We start from the raw sequence: 19,550 nt of genomic DNA, 5'->3' as shown, positions 1-19,550 counted from the left end.
GTTGATAGGATAAAAATTTATTACCGTTTAAATTATTTAGAATATCAGTTTACATAATGGAATATTTACATATTTAGATTGATAACATGGCAACCCGAGGTGTCATTAAATAGTGAGGGGGCAACATGAAAAAACATGATTTTTATTTTTGATGGTACGGCTACTTGTCTGAAAGGCCAACAAAAAGGTTTAGTCATTATATATATAGATTGATATATAGATGTAGATTGTCCCATATAATACGATTATCATATTATTTGAGCGAGTATCACTTGCTTATCACCGGGGTAGCACAGAAAAAAAATAAATTTTCTACAACATATAGCACTAGTATTTTGACACCCTTTCACACATTGAAGGTAAAATTCGTGTCAAATTTGACACCGTAAAGGAAACCCATGCAAGGTAATATCAAGTTTTCAAAAATATACTAGACAAGATGTTCGTAGTTGGCCACCATCTTCATTGTTCGATGTACCGTCAAATTTTTTTACTGTCGAAGTTATGCTATATGGCGACAAAAAATTGCATCCTAGATGGTGATATTAAAACAAACTTTGCAACTATTCACCCAAAAGAAAAAAAAAACATTTGTTATTAATATCAGTAAATTCAAGCAGTTTAATACTTATTTTTCTTAAATAATATCTTAAATTCGAGTATTGTGAATGGAAAAAATTCATGTTATGAAAGTTTTACTTCTTTAGTGGGCCGACCTAACTCGAACTGAATTAGTCGGTACTCATTGAATTTTTAGATATCAAAAAACAAACCTTGTTATTTTGTACAAATAAGGTGACAATGCAATGGTGGATTTTTTTTTTTTGGAAAAGACGATTAGTGTTTAGAGACTCGAACTTGGAAACATCTTTTAAATTAGGGCTAATAACAAAAAAAATTCCAAATATTTCACATTTTAACGATTTTATTACAAACTTTTTTTCTATAACTGATTAAATTTCAAAATATTTTTTTGATAATAATGTTAGAACACCGTCAATTTCTCATTTAATTTTAATCGAAATTACTGATGTGTAAATGATGGTGTCACATGCCTCATGGTGATTGACCGAGTGGGTCCCACATTTAAAAAAATAAAAAATTGAAAATTTATAAAAATAATAAAAAAGAAAAAAAAGCCTAAAGTGAGGGAAAGGAGAAGTGGTCGGCGGCGAGGGCCACCACCCCTAATTGGGTCACCGGCAACCTCTATTGTCAATGTCGCCGACAACCCCAATTAGGGGGGGTGGTGGCCGGCGTCGAGGCCCCCACCGTCGGCCAACTCCCTTTCTCCTCATTGTCGGCCAGCTATCTTTTTTTTGTTATTTTTTTAATTTTCAGAATTTTTTATTTTTAAAAAAATGTGGGACTCACCCGGCTAATCACCATGAGTCATGTGGCACCGTCATGTACACGTCAGCAATTCCGGTTAAAATTAACGGAGATATTGACGATATGCTAACATTTTATCAAATCGTTAGTTCATGATTTAATTGATTAAAGAAAAGATTCGTGTTAAAATCATTAAAATGTAAAAGTTTGAATTTTTTTTAGTAATTAACCCTTAAAATTACGACAATACCATGCAAGTACTGCGCATTTTCCACATCTTATTACATAACGTACAGTATATCATAGTGACATAATGTCACCATATAATAATCCATGATATCAATCATTTCTTCTTTTTTTTTTGCTTGATATCAATCATACAATAGTATGTTTGGATTTAGAATTTTTTTAACTCAATTGAAATTTACTTATCTTTAATTTAACAATACAATTATTTTTTAAAAAAAATTTAACCATTCAATTCGAATTTTAATATTAAATTCCTTCAACTTCATTGTTTTTTTTTCCACAATTCAATAACATAGTCATTACTTGATCATTACTTTATCTCAATTATTCATTACTTTTTCATATTTTTCTCATAATTCAATAACACAATCATTACATATCAATTAAAATAAAAAGTCAACTCAACTCAACTCTAATACCAAACACAATTTCGTCGTCCAATGATAATAAATATAGTCATTAAGTAACCGCAAGAGCTAATACTCACAGCAATTTTTATAATATATATTGCTGTAGTGAGTAAGAGAAGAAAAGGAAACAACACAGTGGAAAATTGCATTGGTGAGTATCGAATTTAAAAGTCTCAATTTCTGAAAAAATTTGTACCGCTTCACTAACTTATGCATACACATGAAATCTTACAAAAAATATTTCAATGAAGCCTATATATAATACATTATCCTACACTTCTTATACTATTAAATCCAGATTTTGTAACTATCTCTTCATATGTTGGGTGATTACAAAAACTGAAAATGACCTTATTCTTAATTTAAATAAATATAATACAATTTGGCATGAAAAAGAGAAGTTAAAAAGAAAATATTCGGCGAGTATTACATTGTCACGTGGTTATGTAAGACCCAATCAATAATCGACCTATATAAAGGTGGAGAAACTTTATGGACTATTACTACATTTTTTACACGGATCAATTGTATAGCCACGTATAATACTCATTGGATATTTTTTCAAAAATTAAAGAGTGATATTATTCATTTAGTATTAGTCTTCCCTCTTTCTTTCCTCTTATGTGTCCATTTAATATTACCCTATTATATATTTTCCAAAAAAATTTATTATCTTAATTTTTTTTCCTCTTCCCAATCAATTCAGCCGTAATCCTTTTGGAAAAAGGAAAATCATTATATTTGCCGGGTGAAACGTGTAAGTAGAGTGTAGTGTCTTTCATGAGAACAAAAGCGATGGATAAAAAACATCCCGAAACAATATGAGAGATTAGAATTTCTTGACTTAGAGTTTGAAGTTAACATATAACTTTTTGGAAAAGAAAACGTTGAAGGGTGGACTTGAATTGGATAGAAAATAGTTATATTCTATTGATACGAGTTAATTTAAACGGTTTGACGCTTATTATCTTTAAATAAAATTTTAAATTCGAATTTTGTGAGTGAAAAAAATTCATACTAAAAGAGTTTCGTATCCTTAGTGCACTGACCAAGGCCTTTCTTAATATCAAGATAAATGCTTTGCTATTAAGAAAGCAAAATCTATGCTTAATGCAAGACAATGTTTGATCAAACCGGACCCACAACCGGGTCGGCGTCGGGTCGTTCTGGGTCGCGACGCTGTCTCTCTCGGCGGGTGTCACGCCCTCCTGCTGCAACCTTGTCCTGTTCGCTCGGACGCCCGCTTGAATCACTGGGCAGAAGCAGAAGAGATGAATGAAGAAGGAAGAACCGAGTGCTCATGTGTTGTCCTTTTTCTCCTTAATCCACCATGCAATACCTTCCAAAAGAGCCCCTACATTCGTCACAACGCCAGCTCCCCTCCCTCTCCACGCGTTCGCCAGCCCCCTTTGCATCAAATGCAGAGCTCTGCAGCTGCATCACTCTGTTCCTCCTCTCTTATCTATCAAAGCTCGCAACTTTTTCTCTCCCGCTCTCATCATCGTGTCCTTTATACAAAAGGGGGGCAAGACCCACAATTTCGTGATCGTTAGTTCCTTCTCCGGGCGGCCCGAGGCGAAGGGTTGTGGTTGATTTTGGGGGTGGAGGGGAGGAGAGAGGAAATGGACTTGCTGAACTCGTTCATGAACTGGGCGGTGCCGCCGGCGAGCTTGGTGATGCTGGCCTTCGCCTGGCCGGCGCTGAGCCTCATCAACGCATGCGAGTGGCTGTACAACACCTTCTACAGTGAAGACATGGAGGATAAAGTCGTTATCATTACTGGGGCTTCTTCCGGCATTGGAGAGGTAAGATTTCCTCCGAAGCATGTCAACATCAAGTTTCTTGATGGGTCTTTGACTTCTGTAAGCAGTAGTGCGTGTAGCAACTATGTAGGAAAATGAGATGGAAGATCTTACAGTTTGATCAGCTGGTAGAGAGGAAAAAAAACAGGACAAAGATGTTGGTACTCCTAGCTGTTGCTGTCAAAGGAGGTCGTTAGAAGGTTAGGGGGTTATTTTTGGAAAAGCCTGTGACTTTATAACTGCGGCAACTGAGAGTGGTTTATCCTCTTCTGTCTCCTCTCGTTCTCTCTCCCTTTCGCAATAATCTGTAAAGAGAACATATAAAGATCTTTTTCCTAATATTCTTGTTTGGCCCATTTAATTATAAAGAGAACAAATGGGTTCCTGTTCAAAGAAAAGAAAGATAGAAGGGTGGAAGCTCTGTCAAATTGATTATGGTGGACGAGGGAATGGGGAAGCCGTCAAATTGTCAATAGAAGTGTTCCCAACGAGTTTTTATCGGTTATGTAACATTTGGGCAGTATCTCTTAATCCACAGTATCTCTTAATCCACTTATAATGAAATCTCTTGCCTAGACCTGGTGTAAAATGATTCCTTTTCCGTGTTCAGTCAAAAAAGTTGATAATTTTCTTTTTTCTTCCAAGATAAACGGTGATGGTAATAAAGTACATGCCGATTAGTTGTGTTGACTAGCTTTGTAAAGGAACTTTTTGCTAGACAGTGATGCGATTGTGATAAAATTTTGTTAATAAGTTGATGCTGGTCATTTTCCATAATATCAGCAAATTGCATACGAGTATGCCAAGAGGAGAGCGAACCTCGTGCTGGTAGCACGGAGAGAGTTCAGGCTCATAGGAATCAGTGAGAATGCAAGAATGTTGGGTGCAAAGCATGTTCTTATTATCGCTGCAGATGTCGTGAAGGAAGAAGATTGTCGGAGATTCATCAATGAGACCATAAACTTACATGGCCGCGGTAAGCCTTGTTAAGTTATGTGGTAAATATCAGCCGAATTGGAATTTGTTGCCTCAAATCTTCTGTATAATTAACCTTCTATCACAAGTAGCTCCCCTGAAAAGTACATTTGTCTTCATTGCTAGTGATTTTGTAATTCTTGTTGATTGGGTGATCATCCTGTCTCATCTAGTTTGGGCAATCTCTGGACAATTGCTTGTAGGCTAGAATAGTAATAGTAACATATGCTCGAATGCTAGGCTATTGCTTTGATTGTTGAGAGTGCCATTTAATCGAGAAGATTTACTTATTATGATTTACTATTGCTATTTGATCAAAATACTGCAGTGGACCATTTGGTAAATACAGCCAGTCTTGGACATACCTTCTATTTCGAGGAAGTTATGGATACTTCTGTTTTTCCCCATTTGATGGTACTGAACTCCAAACTCTGAGCTGGAGAGATGAGGAGAAAATATTTTTCAGTATTTCATTTTTATAGTTGCTTTTCCATCAGCTGAGAAAGTTACCTTCAGTGAGATCTTTGAACTGTTGCATTTCAGGACATAAACTTCTGGGGAAATGTTTATCCAACATATGTTGCCCTTCCTTATTTGCAACAGAGCAATGGGAAAATCATTGTGAATGCTTCTGTAGAGAGCTGGTTACCTCTTCCGAGGATGAGTTTGTATTCTGTGAGTATGCAGCGCTCATATACATCTACCGCGATTAATTTTTCTTCTGGTTTTTGAATGAAAATTTTTTCCCTATTTTTGGTTGACTTTTATAGAGTTCATTCGGTTAGTTTCATTAGCTCACACTCTAGAACATCATTTTTTATATGATCATTGTGCTCACACTGCAGTTGACAAATAGTAATATCCTGTTGTTCATTTGAGTATAAATGCATGCAATGAAATTATAAATTTAACTAGGTTCCACTTTTGTTTTGTTCCCTTTCAAGTATTAATTTCCGAGAATTTTTGTTCCTCTCACTCCTCTTCACAAGGGATTGATAATCTTTACTCTTTCTATTTTCTTCTGTGATCAGGCGGCAAAGGCAGCACTTGTGAACTTCTATGAGACTTTGAGGTTTGAACTTAAAGATGAGGTTGGAATAACCGTAGCAACACACGGTTGGATTGGGAGCGAGATGACCCGGGGCAAGTTCATGCTAGAGGAGGGTGCAGAGATGCAATGGAAAGAAGAAAGAGAAGTGAGTCTCAACCTTTATGATATTGTACTACATTGTATTCTTTGTGACTTCTCTGCTTCTTATTCGAAAAGGTGATCTTTGCTGTGCAAAAAACCATTAACTTGAATCATTAATACCGAGCTATGCTGTGAGATTTGCATCTGAACTGGGCCAAACGGTTTGGTCAGCAGGCACCAAGCAGTCCAATTATGAAAAAAATAACAGAAAAACAGTGAAGCTATTGAACTAGCTGGTCAAAATTAGATTGCACAATGAACTAAACTATTCATCCTTTAAATCAGCCCCTCTTTCTTATTAATTCACATTTTTACGTACTGTTTATACTTTTTTGACAATCTAAATGCACCCGTTGTATCCTGGTTGAGCCCACAGCCTACTTGTTCAGTCCAGTTCTGAGAAAAGCGCTTGCAGGTACACGTGAGTGGAGGACCCGTGGAAGAGTTTGCAAAGATGATAGTCGCGGGTGCATGCAGGGGAGACGCGTATGTGAACTACCCGAGCTGGTATGACACGTTCCTCCTGTTCAGAGTCTTTGCACCAAACGTCCTCCGATGGACGTTCAGGATCCTCCTCGCAACACATGGAGCGAGAAGGACCTCATTCATCGGGACAGGAAGGCCAGTCTGGGAAGGTGGCAGCAGTGGGAGGCAGTTGCTGGAGGGCACCTCTCCAAGGAGGCTACTAGCGGCTCCGGTTACCATCTCTCAGATGAACCAGCTGCAGAAAGTAGAGTAAGGGAAGGCATAAACAGATGAGGAGAATGGTTTTCGGTGTACAGGTGGTATGTTTTGATGTCGCATTTAATTTTTCGGAGATTCTGTGGCGGGCCGATGACAACAATAATGTAAGTTAGATTGCTGTGTATGTTAGGTACCATTAAAAAGACCGTGATGTGCATGTTTGTAGTCAGCTGCTTCAATAAATGGCCCCTTCGCCATATGGACGCCTCTATGTCCATGCCACCGACATATATAGAACTTACCCTCCGTCAACCTATGGTCGGACGGAAAAAAACACTCGATGTAAATTTCCCTTCCATCCCCTTCTCTCCATATCCCTTACATCCAAGCAATATTATTTCTAGTTTAACTCAATTTAGCATCATCTATATATGTATATGTACATGTACACAACTAGAGTCAGCTATAGTTATAGTCTTCAACTGAAATGCTGAGATGACCCTCTCCTCCTTCTCCTCCTCCTCCTCCTCCTCCTGTAGAGTAATACTGATGGCTATGATCTCTTTCTTCTGAAGTCCTGAAACCTTCATCCCCGCTATTCCCAAAACTGCTGTTCCTGCTGTAATTCCCGGACCTCGATCCTTCTTCAGCCACCCTCTGCGATATGAACTGGGCATCGATCGCCATGCCGGCATCAGAGGCAGCCTTCTGGACAGATCCCGGAGACAGGTCCCCCCTCAGGCCAGGGGGCAGGAGCGATGGGAAGTTGAGCTTGTCGAGGGAAGTTGGCTGGCGGAGGCAGTAGTAGGCAATGTCGTGAGCCATAGCAGCGCCCTCAGGGGTGGAGTAGGAGCCTAGCCAGAGCCGCTCCTGTGTACCGGGGACACGAATCTCCGACACCCACTTGCCCCACTTCCTGCAGCGGACTCCGCTGTACTTCCTGTGGGGTGCGCCGGGGCTCTCCTCTGAGCTGCTCATCGTGTGATGTCTTCGGGTGATGGCGGGTGGGGGGGGACGGAGTCTCGAAAGGGAGGGATCGAATTCGGAATCTCTGCTGGTGAGGAAGAAGGGGACATGGGGAGCGGTTATATAGGTTGAAGATGGGTGAAAGTCAGAGGGGAGGGAATGAACCTCAGTTGAGGATTGTGGGAATTGAGAGGGAAAAGGTCGGATTGTTTATCGAGTCAAAATTTTCAAAGGTCAAAGCAGTTCGATTCATGTTCAGTTGGAACATTGATGACTGGACGGTGCTTTTTTTAATGTTTCTTTTTAAAAAAATTATTGATTGTTTTTTTTGGGGTTTCTGACTGAGGTTGTTGTCAAAGCCCCACGTGCTGGTGGAATTAATACGGACAGCAATAAACGAAGAGAAGATGTCGCCTTTTGGAACGAGTCAGCAGACGGCCTAGTGGGTGGTTTATCGGCAGCCTCTCTAAATGGAGAATATGCCGACACCACCCCCCCCAATAAACACCCCAACCCATGCCCGAGCCTCATCGGCCCAATCGCATTATATGTTACTTTACGGCGATGCTCAGCTTGCGCCCGAGTTAGTAGAGCATTCGGTTCTTTCTGATAAGACGAGAGCAAGAGAGCTTTTATTGGTCCAGTGTTTAGAATGTGTAAGTCGACTTCTCGGATTGCGATACATAAACAACAGGTTGACCGGGGGGGGGGGGGGGGGGGGGGGGGGGGTGGTGAATGCCGTCCCTTAAGATTAGATTATGGATTGAGGTGATTTTGGTTCTAAAGCAATTGTTTGACCTAACTTCAAGGCTGATTAGGTGGTATCTCAGTTATGCGTTGATATCTCAAGTTTAACGGTAAAAGATTCAATTGAGAAAATGTCCTCTCTTTGTTATCGAATTCATATATAATAGTACTCCGACGATGGGATGGGTTTATGGATAGTGATATTTCATGAAATTTCATTGAGATGGCGGTGACAATTCCGGTGCATAGCACAACTAGTATCAGATGTTACGATGGTATCCGAACCCACATAATCAAGTCCTGTGACAATTGTTCCGTTGGTGGGACCCAAACCCCTTTTATCCATTCGAAAAAGATGTCCTTAACTTCAACTTGTGTTGTAAGACTAATGAGGTGGGCAATGTCAACTCCCTTGACTGGTTAAAGAGAAGAAAGCAAATCCAAATAAATAAATTATATCCTAGAAAACAGCGGCGTATCTGACGGGAAGAAAGATTATTTTGCCAAAAACGTGCGAGTATCATGCGACTCAGCAAGTTGCTGCGCAACTAGTAAAGAAAATCGCATGCCGGGTTATCCCGTCTCTCTAATGAACGGTCCTGATAAACAACATGGCGCTGCCAGATGAGAAGGAATCACAGCTCATCCAACGACGACCCGTCCCTCGGGAACCATTCTTAAGCAGGAAGTGAAAATATCCCGAATCATCGTCATATATCCCTCATGTGGCGTAGCAGTGAAGTCAAATTTAATCGATTCCACTTCGCCATCTCGAGGATTTACTTGGAATATTTTGACCAGCGACACACGAGAGGTGAAGAACAAATCAAAATCGAAACTCTCAACGTATGCAAAAAAGTGCACTGTTGTTTTGTTCTTGTTCATTAAAGTAATGATTTTACGTTACCCCAAAAAAATGTTTGATTTTCTTGTCTGTAACCATTAAGCTAAGCTCATCGCTGACCTCATCATTCGTCCTTTCAAGTCTTTAGCCGTTGGTTTACGGGTGGTTAAAGCAAAAATAGAATGAGCAAATATTCGGGTAAGAGAGCGCGAAAACCCAACTGTTCTTCGATACCGCAACACCGAGTATTACAGAATTGTTGGAAAAAGAACATACTTGGTCGAGGCTATCATGCGGGTCAGATTGTATAAACTACTACTTCGCATCATTCCTAACACATACTTTTGAGGGAAGAGAAGAGGACTCCAAAGATGCAAATTGCAGGACGTATTATGTTTCAGTTCACCCTTCACACGAATCAATGGATGAACTTTGCTGACGATGGACTGTTTGCATTTACTTGAAAGCATTTGAGGCAGCGTACAGGAAGTCGAGGAACCCCGTTCCTTTGAGAAGGCCTTTCCCGGTCAAGAGTTCGAAGTCTAACAGCAGAAGGAAGCCGATCACTGCTGCTTTGCCATTGATCAGTTCATTCTTCCCGGTGAAACCGAATCCCTCTTGGTCCTCATCAACCACCATTCTCACCTTCAATCCCAAATAAAGGAATCCGGGTGTCAGAAAAGAGTCTCGAGACATGATAATCTACACCGTGCTAGTTGGCAATTAGTGCGAATGTCCATGATTCAATCATAGCCACGAAATGGTCCATATCATTTGGACCATTAAATATGGTTGGTCGAGCAGTCAAAGGAGGGAAACAGCGTGCAGCAACACGCCTTATGTTCGACTCAATGTGCCGCTATACAACATCATCTTGCCACCTACATGGGCTTCTAAGAGACCTGGACCTTCTTTTTTTTCTTTTTCTTTTTTCCTTCCCTCTTATTTGAAGACCTGGACTTGTTTGCACGGGCTTGCGGGGTATTGATGGCCTCAAAGGAGTCGCTCATTCTCAAGTATAAGACAATAATAGATCATATGGACAGATGAGAAATTAGCTTACCTCATCCACATTGACATCAGCTGCGGTGAGACCAGGCTGAGCTTTCCCACTGAAGACAATCTCTGTGGATGCATCCGATCTCACACTCCCTCTCATGTTGATGTAGATATTTTCTTCGTCGGTTTTCACGGGATAAATGTACAGCGACCGCAGGGCCGGGGTCAGGACTCGTAGTACGGGATTTTTCGGGTACCATTCCTTTATCGCACCAGTCATGAGTTCGAACGTGCTATCAGTCGTCGGGCAAACAATACAGCCATCCTGCAAGTAACAGGAGCGAACACAGCATCCTTAGGATTGTTTCCAAGTAACCTTTTAAGAGGGGACCTTAAGAGACAACGAAGTACGCCAGAAATGATAAAACGAGAACGGTGAATCACACGGATGAGCTTCCTACCACTCTAATATTTACTAAACTAGTGAAACTATCTCACAAGATCTTCCCAAGAGAAAAAATTTGATCTCATGGAGTTGTTGTGAAAAACAACACTGCCCGGCATTGCCTATGAAGTGAGAACCAATTTTTCCATACCGATGCCATTTCAGTCATGTTTCTAATCCATGGGATTTATGTCTGAACTCATTCAGTGGACACACAAATGGAACTAGAGACAGAGAGCTGACATATACATCGTTAAAGTGAAGACATTGATGTCCCTAAATTAGCTGAACTGAAGCATTCTCGGAGCCCAAAACAAGACAAGTGCAGAGGACAGGCTGAGCTTCTAAGCAAGCAAAGAATGGTGATTTACCTGAGTGAGCTTGGCATTGAGCAGACCTTCGCTGTAAGCGCCCTCAGCAGGGGACCTGTTCTCGATGGCGAAGACCTGGTCCTTGTACCACAGCAGCAGTATCGTCTCCCCATCCTGTATAATTACACGCCTCTCCCCCTTGGGAAGCGCGGACAAGGGCACCACCGGGACCCAGTTCTCGCCGGCGACGCCGCTGCCTCTGCGGCCGCCCCCCGGTGAAGAAGACGAGGACGACGAGGAAGGCTCGTCCTCCGCCACGGAAACCTCAGCTGCCTTGCACGTCAACCGTTTCCGGGCATTTACTGACGCAGCAGAGGAGAAATGGTAGCTGAGGGAGCTGAAATGGGAACTGGGTCGGCGAGAGGTGGAGGTGGGAGTGTGGCAGGGGCCGAAGAAATGCGAGCGCCGGCGGAAAGAAGATGCAGGGGCCAGAGGCGGCGAGGCTGAAGATGCGGTGGCCATGAAGGTTTGTCAGATGGGGGGAAGGGCGGATAGAGAAAGAGAGTAGTTTGTGCGTCTCTGTACTGGGGGAGAGGGGGAGGGGGGGGGGGGGGGGGGGGGGGGGGGGGGGGGGGTGGTTGGGGGGGGGACATGGGCGTCCATAGCCACAAGTTTTTCTTAGGTGGAGGGCGATGGATCGTGGTGATCAGAGGATGGAGGGAGACGAGCCATGAACGGCAGTGCAAGCTAAAACGAACGTGCATGCGCCGGGCGTATGTGAGCCCGAGGGTGCAAGGTGGGAAAACAGGGGGTGCAGGCCCCGGTACTTACTTTTTTTTTTTCACGGTAGTCGAATTCTACAGATTTTAAAATTTTGGGATCGAAACCTATTATATTGAAACCTAAACTTACTCGAAATCTGTATTATATTATAGATTTCAATGTCATGTTGAAATCTGTAAATTTTTTTTGTCTCACTAAATAAAATTAAAAATGTCACATTCTAATCACAAGTCATGCAAAATATAATGTCGACATAAATTTAAATTTTTTAAAATTAGTGAATATATTTTTTAAATATAGAAATATCTCAATATAATTATATATATAATGGGAGAAATTATTATCCGGTCACGAATATCGGTTTCAATTCTAGTTCTTGGTACCCAATATGCAAGAACCTCGAAATCGAAATCGATTTTCACCGGTTTCATATTTTAATTACTAGATTCCGCCTATTTTCAATACAAGTTATTTGGACCTTATCTTAAGGAGTAGATTCAGATCTATTTTGGGAATATCCAAAATCGGTGCACACCCTGGAGAATGGAGACGGATGGCCACTCAGGTCATGTTATTCTGGGCCTCCGAGGATCCGGCCATTGTGCTGCGTCCAAAGTTATTTATTTATTTATTTTCCCTCTCGACAAGATTACAAGAGCAAAAAATGGGACAGATCCATCCCAGCAGATAAGTCTTATCCATTTGAAGTAATCTCATAATTCTTAATCTCAACCTCCTACAGTAATTCAATATGGACTCTAGCGAAAATTGAGAAAGGATTTCTCGATCTAGTCCATAATTCATATCGAATTCTACTTCTTTGTGAAATTTACAGGACAACACAATGGAATCGTGCAGTAAGGGATTTTAGGACGATACATGGCGTATGGTGCAGGAACTCTTCATAGAGCAATCCCAAACAGCTATGACCAGGAACCCAAAAACCAAAGCACAATCTACCTAAATTCTCTAAAGGCAGAGGAGGGAGATGTCGTCCAATAATTCAACATGGACTCCAGCGAAAACTGGGAAAGGAAATTCTCGATCTAGTCCATAATTCATATCGAATTCTACTTCTTTGTGAAATTCAGAGGACAGCACAAGGGAATAGTGGAGTATGGGATTTAGGCCGATACACGGCGCATGGTGCAGGAACTCTTCATAAAGCAATTCCAAACAGATATGATCAGGAACCCCAAAACCAAACCACAATCTACCTAATCCTCTAAAGGCAGGAAGGAGACGTCATATGGCATCACCCTCGAGAGCGGCCAGAGGGAGACAAAAAACCTGCAGCACAAGGCTCAGGCTTAACGAAATAATATCGTACCGGGCATGTTAAGCTACCGAGCCAGTCTTAAATTTATCAGGTTTCAATGGTATTTTTCCTCTCATATTGCTTGAAGTGGTGGTTACGGCAGAATGATTGCAACTCGCTGATTGAGCTATCGGATGACACGGCCCTATTGTTTGAGGTAACATAGCGAAAGCACCTTATCCACAGCCCTGATTGCTTCTTTTCTCTGTTGTACTAAACAAAAACCCGGAAAAATAAAAGCGGAAACAATGAACGGGCAACACCAGGACTTGACAACCGCGAAGATGTTCCATACAGCCCGTCCAGCAAAAATAGAATGTCAGGACAAGCGAATGGAATAATGTAGCATCATGCCATGCGAGGCGACAAGGAATGACTTGAATGTCCCACAAAACTCAGCGGCTTTAACATGAGGCCTTTGGCTGTAGTGTGATGCTAATTGCTGGCACATTTGAAACAAACAACCAACTATTGAACCTCTGCAATGTTTGTATTCTCTTGATAAAATCAGCGGTTACTTTATGAGGTCTCATACAGATTTATAGGCACAAAAGAATTGGCAGGAAAAGAAGAGATGCACGAACACTGGTATAATAAAATATGACAAAATCCTAGGCATTATGTATGAGCTAATGATAAGTCGAACCTGAGAGCTGCTGGCGAGAGCTAAAGAAGATGCTTTTGTTGGAATAAACCTGTTCTTTAAGCTCTGAGTGTCTGGAAAGAAGATGAGAGTATTCTGAAGAGGCCATCAGGGTTATCGGCATGAACCTGGCAGGAATGAAGGGATTAGGTTGACTTTAAGAGAAGCAATCGGGGTAAATATCTTTGCAACAAACATTAAGAAGACGGGAAGTATGAGATAAATGCTTGAGAGGGAGTACCCAATGCCCAGCATCTTCGAGGACATGCATCTCGACTGCACCCCCCTCATCAGGGGCCAACTGCTCAGCAGCACGTATCCGCTGGATATCTTCAAGGGCCCATCTGTGGAGGCTTCTCTCTGCTTTCAGGAAGTTCACGTGTACGCCTCCGGGGACATCCTCGACAATTCTCCTGCAATATATTAGAATAACTCGTGAACGAGTGGTAGAGAGAGGTTCAGACCTTCGTTACAGCAGAAAGGATGTTTGCTCCCTTCGAAGCTAATAAGCAAATCTCAGATCAACAAATGCTTCATTTTTCCAAGAGAACAATATAAACTTGATACAATAAGGCATGCATCTTTCAGAGAGAGAGAGGAAAGTTCCCACAGGTGACGAGTTTCATCTTATCAAGGAAATTGGATATAAAAGTGACTTCCATTAATTAGGGCATGTGAATAGTAGCAAGTTCAGAATATATACCACAAGTTTGTCTCCTCGTATGATTGGTACATCTCGGCAATTCCCTCTAAATCAAATACCCATGAGAAGCTTGTTGGTGAACCAGGAGGGCCTGTTTGTTGAAGATTAGTTACCACCCACTGAAATAAACAACAAACATAACTGCATCAATGTTTGGATAATATGTCATAGCTAAATACAAAAAAAGAGAAAAAAACAAAAAAACAAAAAAACAAAAAAACAAAAGAGGATATAAGTGCCTTAAATTGAAGATGCTATAGTAGTCCTTTTAGAAGATTCCTTACACTACCCATGACCTAAGTACAATTTCAACTAATTTTTTTTTCTCATAATTCAGTGCATGATTGCATATATATCAATGTTTGACCAGAATGCACTTTAGTATTAGATAAAACACCATAGCACATAGTAACATCAGCATATTGATAAAATAACTTCAACACAACTACTTGCTTATGACCTTATGAATGGTTGGACATAGTTATCCTGGCAAGAGCAAACTATGTTCAAGCAGTCAAATCTAAGATATTTACACAGAAAAGAGCTTACTACCAACATACTATAAAAAAGTATTCCAAAGTATATCTCCAAAAAGTACCTGGGCCACGTCTTTAGAAAATCCTTCTCGGATGAGAGCACTTGCAATCTTACGCTTAGAGGCAACCTTCCTTGAAAGACAAAACCTTAATTGTAGTCATGCCATGAGGAAAAAGAAAAAAAACAGAGTGCCAGTCCCCTAAGACCCCCAAAAAAAAAAGAAAAAAGAAAAAAGAAAGGGTTCAATCAGGTCTGGCGAGAGCACCCCATGATTGTCTCCTCATCCCCAGCCCCGAATGACTCCTGTCTTTTACTTACTTATTTATTCATTTGCCTTGGTTTTTAGTTCATTTAGTGACAGTCCTACAGGAGTTTGTTTTCCATACCGTAGCCAAGTTAAAATAATTCGTTTTCGTAATATCGTCCCAAACACTGGAAAAGAAACTACTTTTCCAGAATCACTTTCCTCGCAAATGATTTTCCCCCGAAAAACCATTTATGCCAAACAAGCCGAAGTAAACTTAAAAGGCTGAAATGCTTCGACGTTAAATTTACTTAGAAGGGTGATGAAACATATGGAGCAAATACTGCATTTCAACTAAATCAACTAATCTTTACCAAGTCTTTTGCATTGCCTAAAGTGCAAAAATAAAATTGGTTAGGATCTCATACTGACCTCCTTTGGCAGTGCACCAAGGAAAGAAATCAGCTCAGCAGGATGGTCATCTCTATGTCCACCAGGTCGAACTTTTCCAGGTGTAGAATCCAAGACCCAAACCTATAAAACAGAAGACAATGAAAGGCAAGGAATGAAAACAAACGTAATCTTCGTAGGCAATTATTAGCAATCAGGCCAACTCTAATTCCATTACAAAGTTTGAAATTACGCTTTGAAAACATAATCGGACAGCACACTTACTCTCACAGGACGTGCAAGAGGTTTTGCAGCTTGGTCAACCATGCTCAATGCAACTGCATGAATCATAACAGAAGTCATATTATTTTAGATCCCAATAACATTTATAGTTTGCTAACCCAACTAAATTTACCTTTTCCTCCAAAACTGTGACCAACGAGGACTCGGGGTGTTAATCTAAGCTGTGCAACCTGCTCCATCAGAGAACATGAAAGAATGAATCAAAAAATGAAAACGGTGAATTTGTAAGTCAAATGCACTATGTCCACCCAACCACTGCACATAAAGCACGTGTCACTGGAGGAAAAACTGAGTGCAAGTATATGCTAGTGAGGGTTCAAGAATAACGCACAAGCTTCAGGACATCAAGTGCAGTCGAAGAAACAGTATGAGGGCCTCGTTTTTTCATTGATGCGGAATCACCATGGCATCTGAGGTCAACTAAGAGAAACTGCATAAAATACAACAAAATTTTAATGAACATAGGTAGCAATTCGCGGGTTCAAAGCTTCACTTCATTTGCTAAAGCAAGTCCAATGAAAACTGGATTGAAATAATCATGAGAAAATTTCGAAAACAACTAATTTTACCTTCAATTCACCTGTTGTGCTGCGAGTACAACAAATCTCAGACGTCCAGTTTCATAAGTAACTCACTAATTTGTGATAGATATTATTTACCCAACACCACCTTTTTAGCCAGTCAGAACAGTTACACATTTTTAGCTTACAAACTACCAATATGAACTTGGATCTGAAAAATATACCATAAAAAATCAAATTACATCCAATAATCAATTGATTGTCAACTTCCTCCAATTTAGCGTTTTGTAGCGCGAGGATTAAACAATCTGCATATGAAAAAATAGATTCACATTGCATACCTGCCAAGCAGGAAATTCTTGAGCTAATCTTCTAGCAAAACTTCCTGAAATCAACAAACCACAGTTAAAACAATCATTTCTTAATGAAGCCATCAAGTAAATCAATTTTCTTATAAAAAAATAACCACAGGAAATGTGTGTATTATATAGCCCTTTTTTCTCCCCCTATTGATACAACATATCATCCGCATCATCTTTTAACAAAAGAGGGAAATACAGACAGCCTATAGAAATTGCTACTTGATTGTGAAAAGACGCAATAGACAAATATGAGATTATATAATCCTTTTTTCCTAATGATACAACAGATATCATCCGCATCATCTTTAATATAAGATGAAAATACATATAGCCTAAAAAAATTGCTACTTGATTGTGAAAAGAATCAATAGACAAATATGAGATTATAGGGTTTCTCCCAGGGCCTTTGTTACTACAGTTAGCAAATCAAAATCAGGGGCAAACTACTCAAGATAAGGAAAGAAAATTTTTCATGCCAAAATAGTAATGATATTTTATAACTTAATTAAGAACTAAAATAATTCTTTATTTCCTAAAATTTTGACATTTTGTAATATCAATATCTTTCCATCATATCTATAATAATTTATTTGATTTTCTATATGATCATGACAATGCTGCCTCACAAGCAAGCAACACGCCCAAAACCATACTATCTTTTGATATAATGGAATTGCAAAAATAGTATAACTTTCACATACTTGTCATATAAGTCATGAGTAAAACAATAAGCATTGACATAGATCATAATAATGAGGAACAAAAAGAGCATAGATACATATATCAAACTAATCTTCCACTACTACGACAAAGTTGCTGGTATCAGTAGATATACCAATAAATTGCTCAATTAGGAACTTCTGATCAGTGGTACCTACCCCAGTTCTTCCTGCTGCCTAATATTCCGTGGAGAAGGACAGCTGTAGGAGTTTCAGGTACTGACTTGTCTATAGTAGAACTCCATCGAACCTGCACAATTCTGTACATAAGTTCTCGCAACAATAAAAAGAGGATGAAGATATAACGGAAGTATTGGCATCAGTTGAATATCTAATCTCCCAAAATAATCGCTAGCAAAGCAGATAAATCTCCTTTTTAACTTATTCAGCAGGCTTCATCAAAAGATGCACAAGTGACACAGAGAATATAGAATAGATCTCCAGAAAATAACATGGCTCAAATAGCAGACCTTTAATTCTGACATCAATCAATTTTATTAAATTCAATCATGAAATAATCATGATAGTCCTTTAAACTGGCTGACAAGTAAAAGCTATGCTTTCCAGTGTACAAAAACAACAAGATCAGCTCGGATGAAGTGAAATTTTGTCTCAAAGTTTCTTTTACTTATTCATTGATCTGTAATGTCTACCTCTAAACAGATATATCAACTCTTTTTCTTTATTGATCATTTCTTTAGCACAGAAAGTTAGCAGGTCCTTCATCAAGAACCTTTGGATCACAATTTCAGAAAATTTGACTGAAAAATGCAATGCAGAAATTACTATGAACTTCTCAACTCTCTGCACAAGTGTTTTTATTTATCTAGAAAACATAAGGTCTACAATTACTGGTATACTGATTAAGATTTGACACCACTTTGTTAAGAAGATACAATCAGAAGTGCATTAATATAGCCATATGTAATTGTTAAATCAAGAAAGCATACGACTTACAAGAGAGCCTTGCACGAGGTCGTACGCCTGCAAAGAGAAACAATGAAAGTCAAACAATTTGACGAAACTGAAGACATCGAATGTCTTATCCTTTTCCTTCCTCCATTCGGGACATCACACTCGATTTAAATATACGAGCCACATAAAAAATATGCGTAAACTTCTGTGAACCACAAAGACAAAATGACCTTAAAGTGAGATTATAAATCGATGACGTACCAACACCCCGGGAGGCTTGGCCACTCCTCTGCTTAGAACCGTCCTCTCATCCACCAAAGCCATGCGAATACCCGACCATTTAGATGCCTTATTCAAGTCTCGAAACGACAACCGCGATTTACAAAATCTGTCATCCTGCAAAAGGTAGACGAGACTAACTAAGCAAAGCCCCCAGCAGAGACTCTGAGCAGTATATATTGTCAAAAGAATGACAGCCGAAGATCAGCTTGACACTAGTAAGCTACTACAGCTAATTACACCACATAAAACAGCCACCATGGTAGCACTGCTCCTGTTTGTTTGGTTTGCTCGGCGAATAAGGGACTGTTCATTCCCAATCTCCAAGTTTGTATCCAGGCTCCAGCTTAAATTCCATAGCATTTATTGGTAGAACAGTATGCAAGGCAAAGAATGAACAGGTGCTGAAGCTTTATTTGCTGAGCAATGAATCCTCTTACCTGAACGGGAGTGGAGATCCTTGAAGTAGCAGTCCAGCTGGAACCGAGCTTGCCGAATCTGGTCTCCGAGAAACGAGCGGCTCCGTCGCACGCGTGGAAGTTGGAGATCACCGACATTGCAGCCCAATTCAAGGAATGCCGGTCGGGGACCGAGCAGGCTCCAACTCCAGGACGCAGCGCTGGAGAGAATGAGGAGATTCTCTGGATTGACGGACGAAACAGTGGGGGGCGGGAGAGAGACAATGGGAGGCGGAGACGCCGAAGCAGAGCCCTGAAACGGTGGCTCCTTCCCTCTCTCTCTCTCTCTCTCTCTGGTTCGAAAAGGAAAGACGTTGTTTTCGTTGAGTGGTCTTGTTGGTCGTTCAGCTGTGGCCGAAAGAGACGCTCCGCTGTCATCCAGTAAAATGACGCAAATGCCCCCCAGGTTCCCGCGTCCA

The 19,550-nt window shown here is 40.4% G+C and overlaps 4 protein-coding genes across 4 annotated transcripts; 1 reads left to right on the top strand and 3 right to left on the bottom strand.

The window, feature by feature from the left end:
- Nucleotides 1–3,437: 3,437 nt before the first annotated feature.
- Nucleotides 3,438–6,901, top strand: LOC116205148 (11-beta-hydroxysteroid dehydrogenase-like 5). Its single transcript, XM_031537648.1, has 6 exons — nt 3,438–3,796; nt 4,577–4,769; nt 5,097–5,182; nt 5,312–5,443; nt 5,800–5,964; nt 6,376–6,901. The coding sequence occupies exons 1-6, from the start codon at nt 3,614–3,616 to the stop codon at nt 6,697–6,699; spliced, it is 1,083 nt and encodes a 360-aa protein (XP_031393508.1). The 5' UTR covers nt 3,438–3,613; the 3' UTR covers nt 6,700–6,901.
- On the bottom strand, nt 6,798–7,812 carry LOC116205152 (ethylene-responsive transcription factor ERF020). Its single transcript, XM_031537651.1, has one exon. The coding sequence runs from the start codon at nt 7,620–7,622 to the stop codon at nt 7,104–7,106; it is 519 nt and encodes a 172-aa protein (XP_031393511.1). The 5' UTR covers nt 7,623–7,812; the 3' UTR covers nt 6,798–7,103.
- A 1,572-nt stretch (nt 7,813–9,384) lies between these two features.
- Nucleotides 9,385–11,557, bottom strand: LOC116205149. The gene is made up of 3 exons (XM_031537649.1): nt 11,017–11,557; nt 10,265–10,525; nt 9,385–9,846 (listed from the first exon to the last, which is right to left on the bottom strand). The coding sequence occupies exons 1-3, from the start codon at nt 11,476–11,478 to the stop codon at nt 9,658–9,660; spliced, it is 912 nt and encodes a 303-aa protein (XP_031393509.1). The 5' UTR covers nt 11,479–11,557; the 3' UTR covers nt 9,385–9,657.
- Nucleotides 11,558–13,326: 1,769 nt separating this feature from the next.
- On the bottom strand, nt 13,327–19,455 carry LOC116205147 (protein ABHD11). Its single transcript, XM_031537647.1, has 13 exons — nt 19,114–19,455; nt 18,656–18,790; nt 18,437–18,463; nt 17,639–17,729; nt 16,740–16,783; nt 16,209–16,307; nt 15,990–16,047; nt 15,860–15,912; nt 15,617–15,718; nt 15,002–15,067; nt 14,404–14,522; nt 13,942–14,113; nt 13,327–13,828 (listed from the first exon to the last, which is right to left on the bottom strand). Exons 1-13 carry the CDS (start codon nt 19,228–19,230, stop codon nt 13,760–13,762), a joined length of 1,152 nt encoding a protein of 383 aa, XP_031393507.1. The 5' UTR covers nt 19,231–19,455; the 3' UTR covers nt 13,327–13,759.
- Nucleotides 19,456–19,550: the final 95 nt, after the last annotated feature.

The sequence above is a fragment of the Punica granatum genome, chromosome 4, assembly GCF_007655135.1.
Source record: "Punica granatum isolate Tunisia-2019 chromosome 4, ASM765513v2, whole genome shotgun sequence".
NCBI lineage: Eukaryota > Viridiplantae > Streptophyta > Magnoliopsida > Myrtales > Lythraceae > Punica > Punica granatum.
This window is presented reverse-complemented; position numbering and strand designations above follow the sequence as displayed.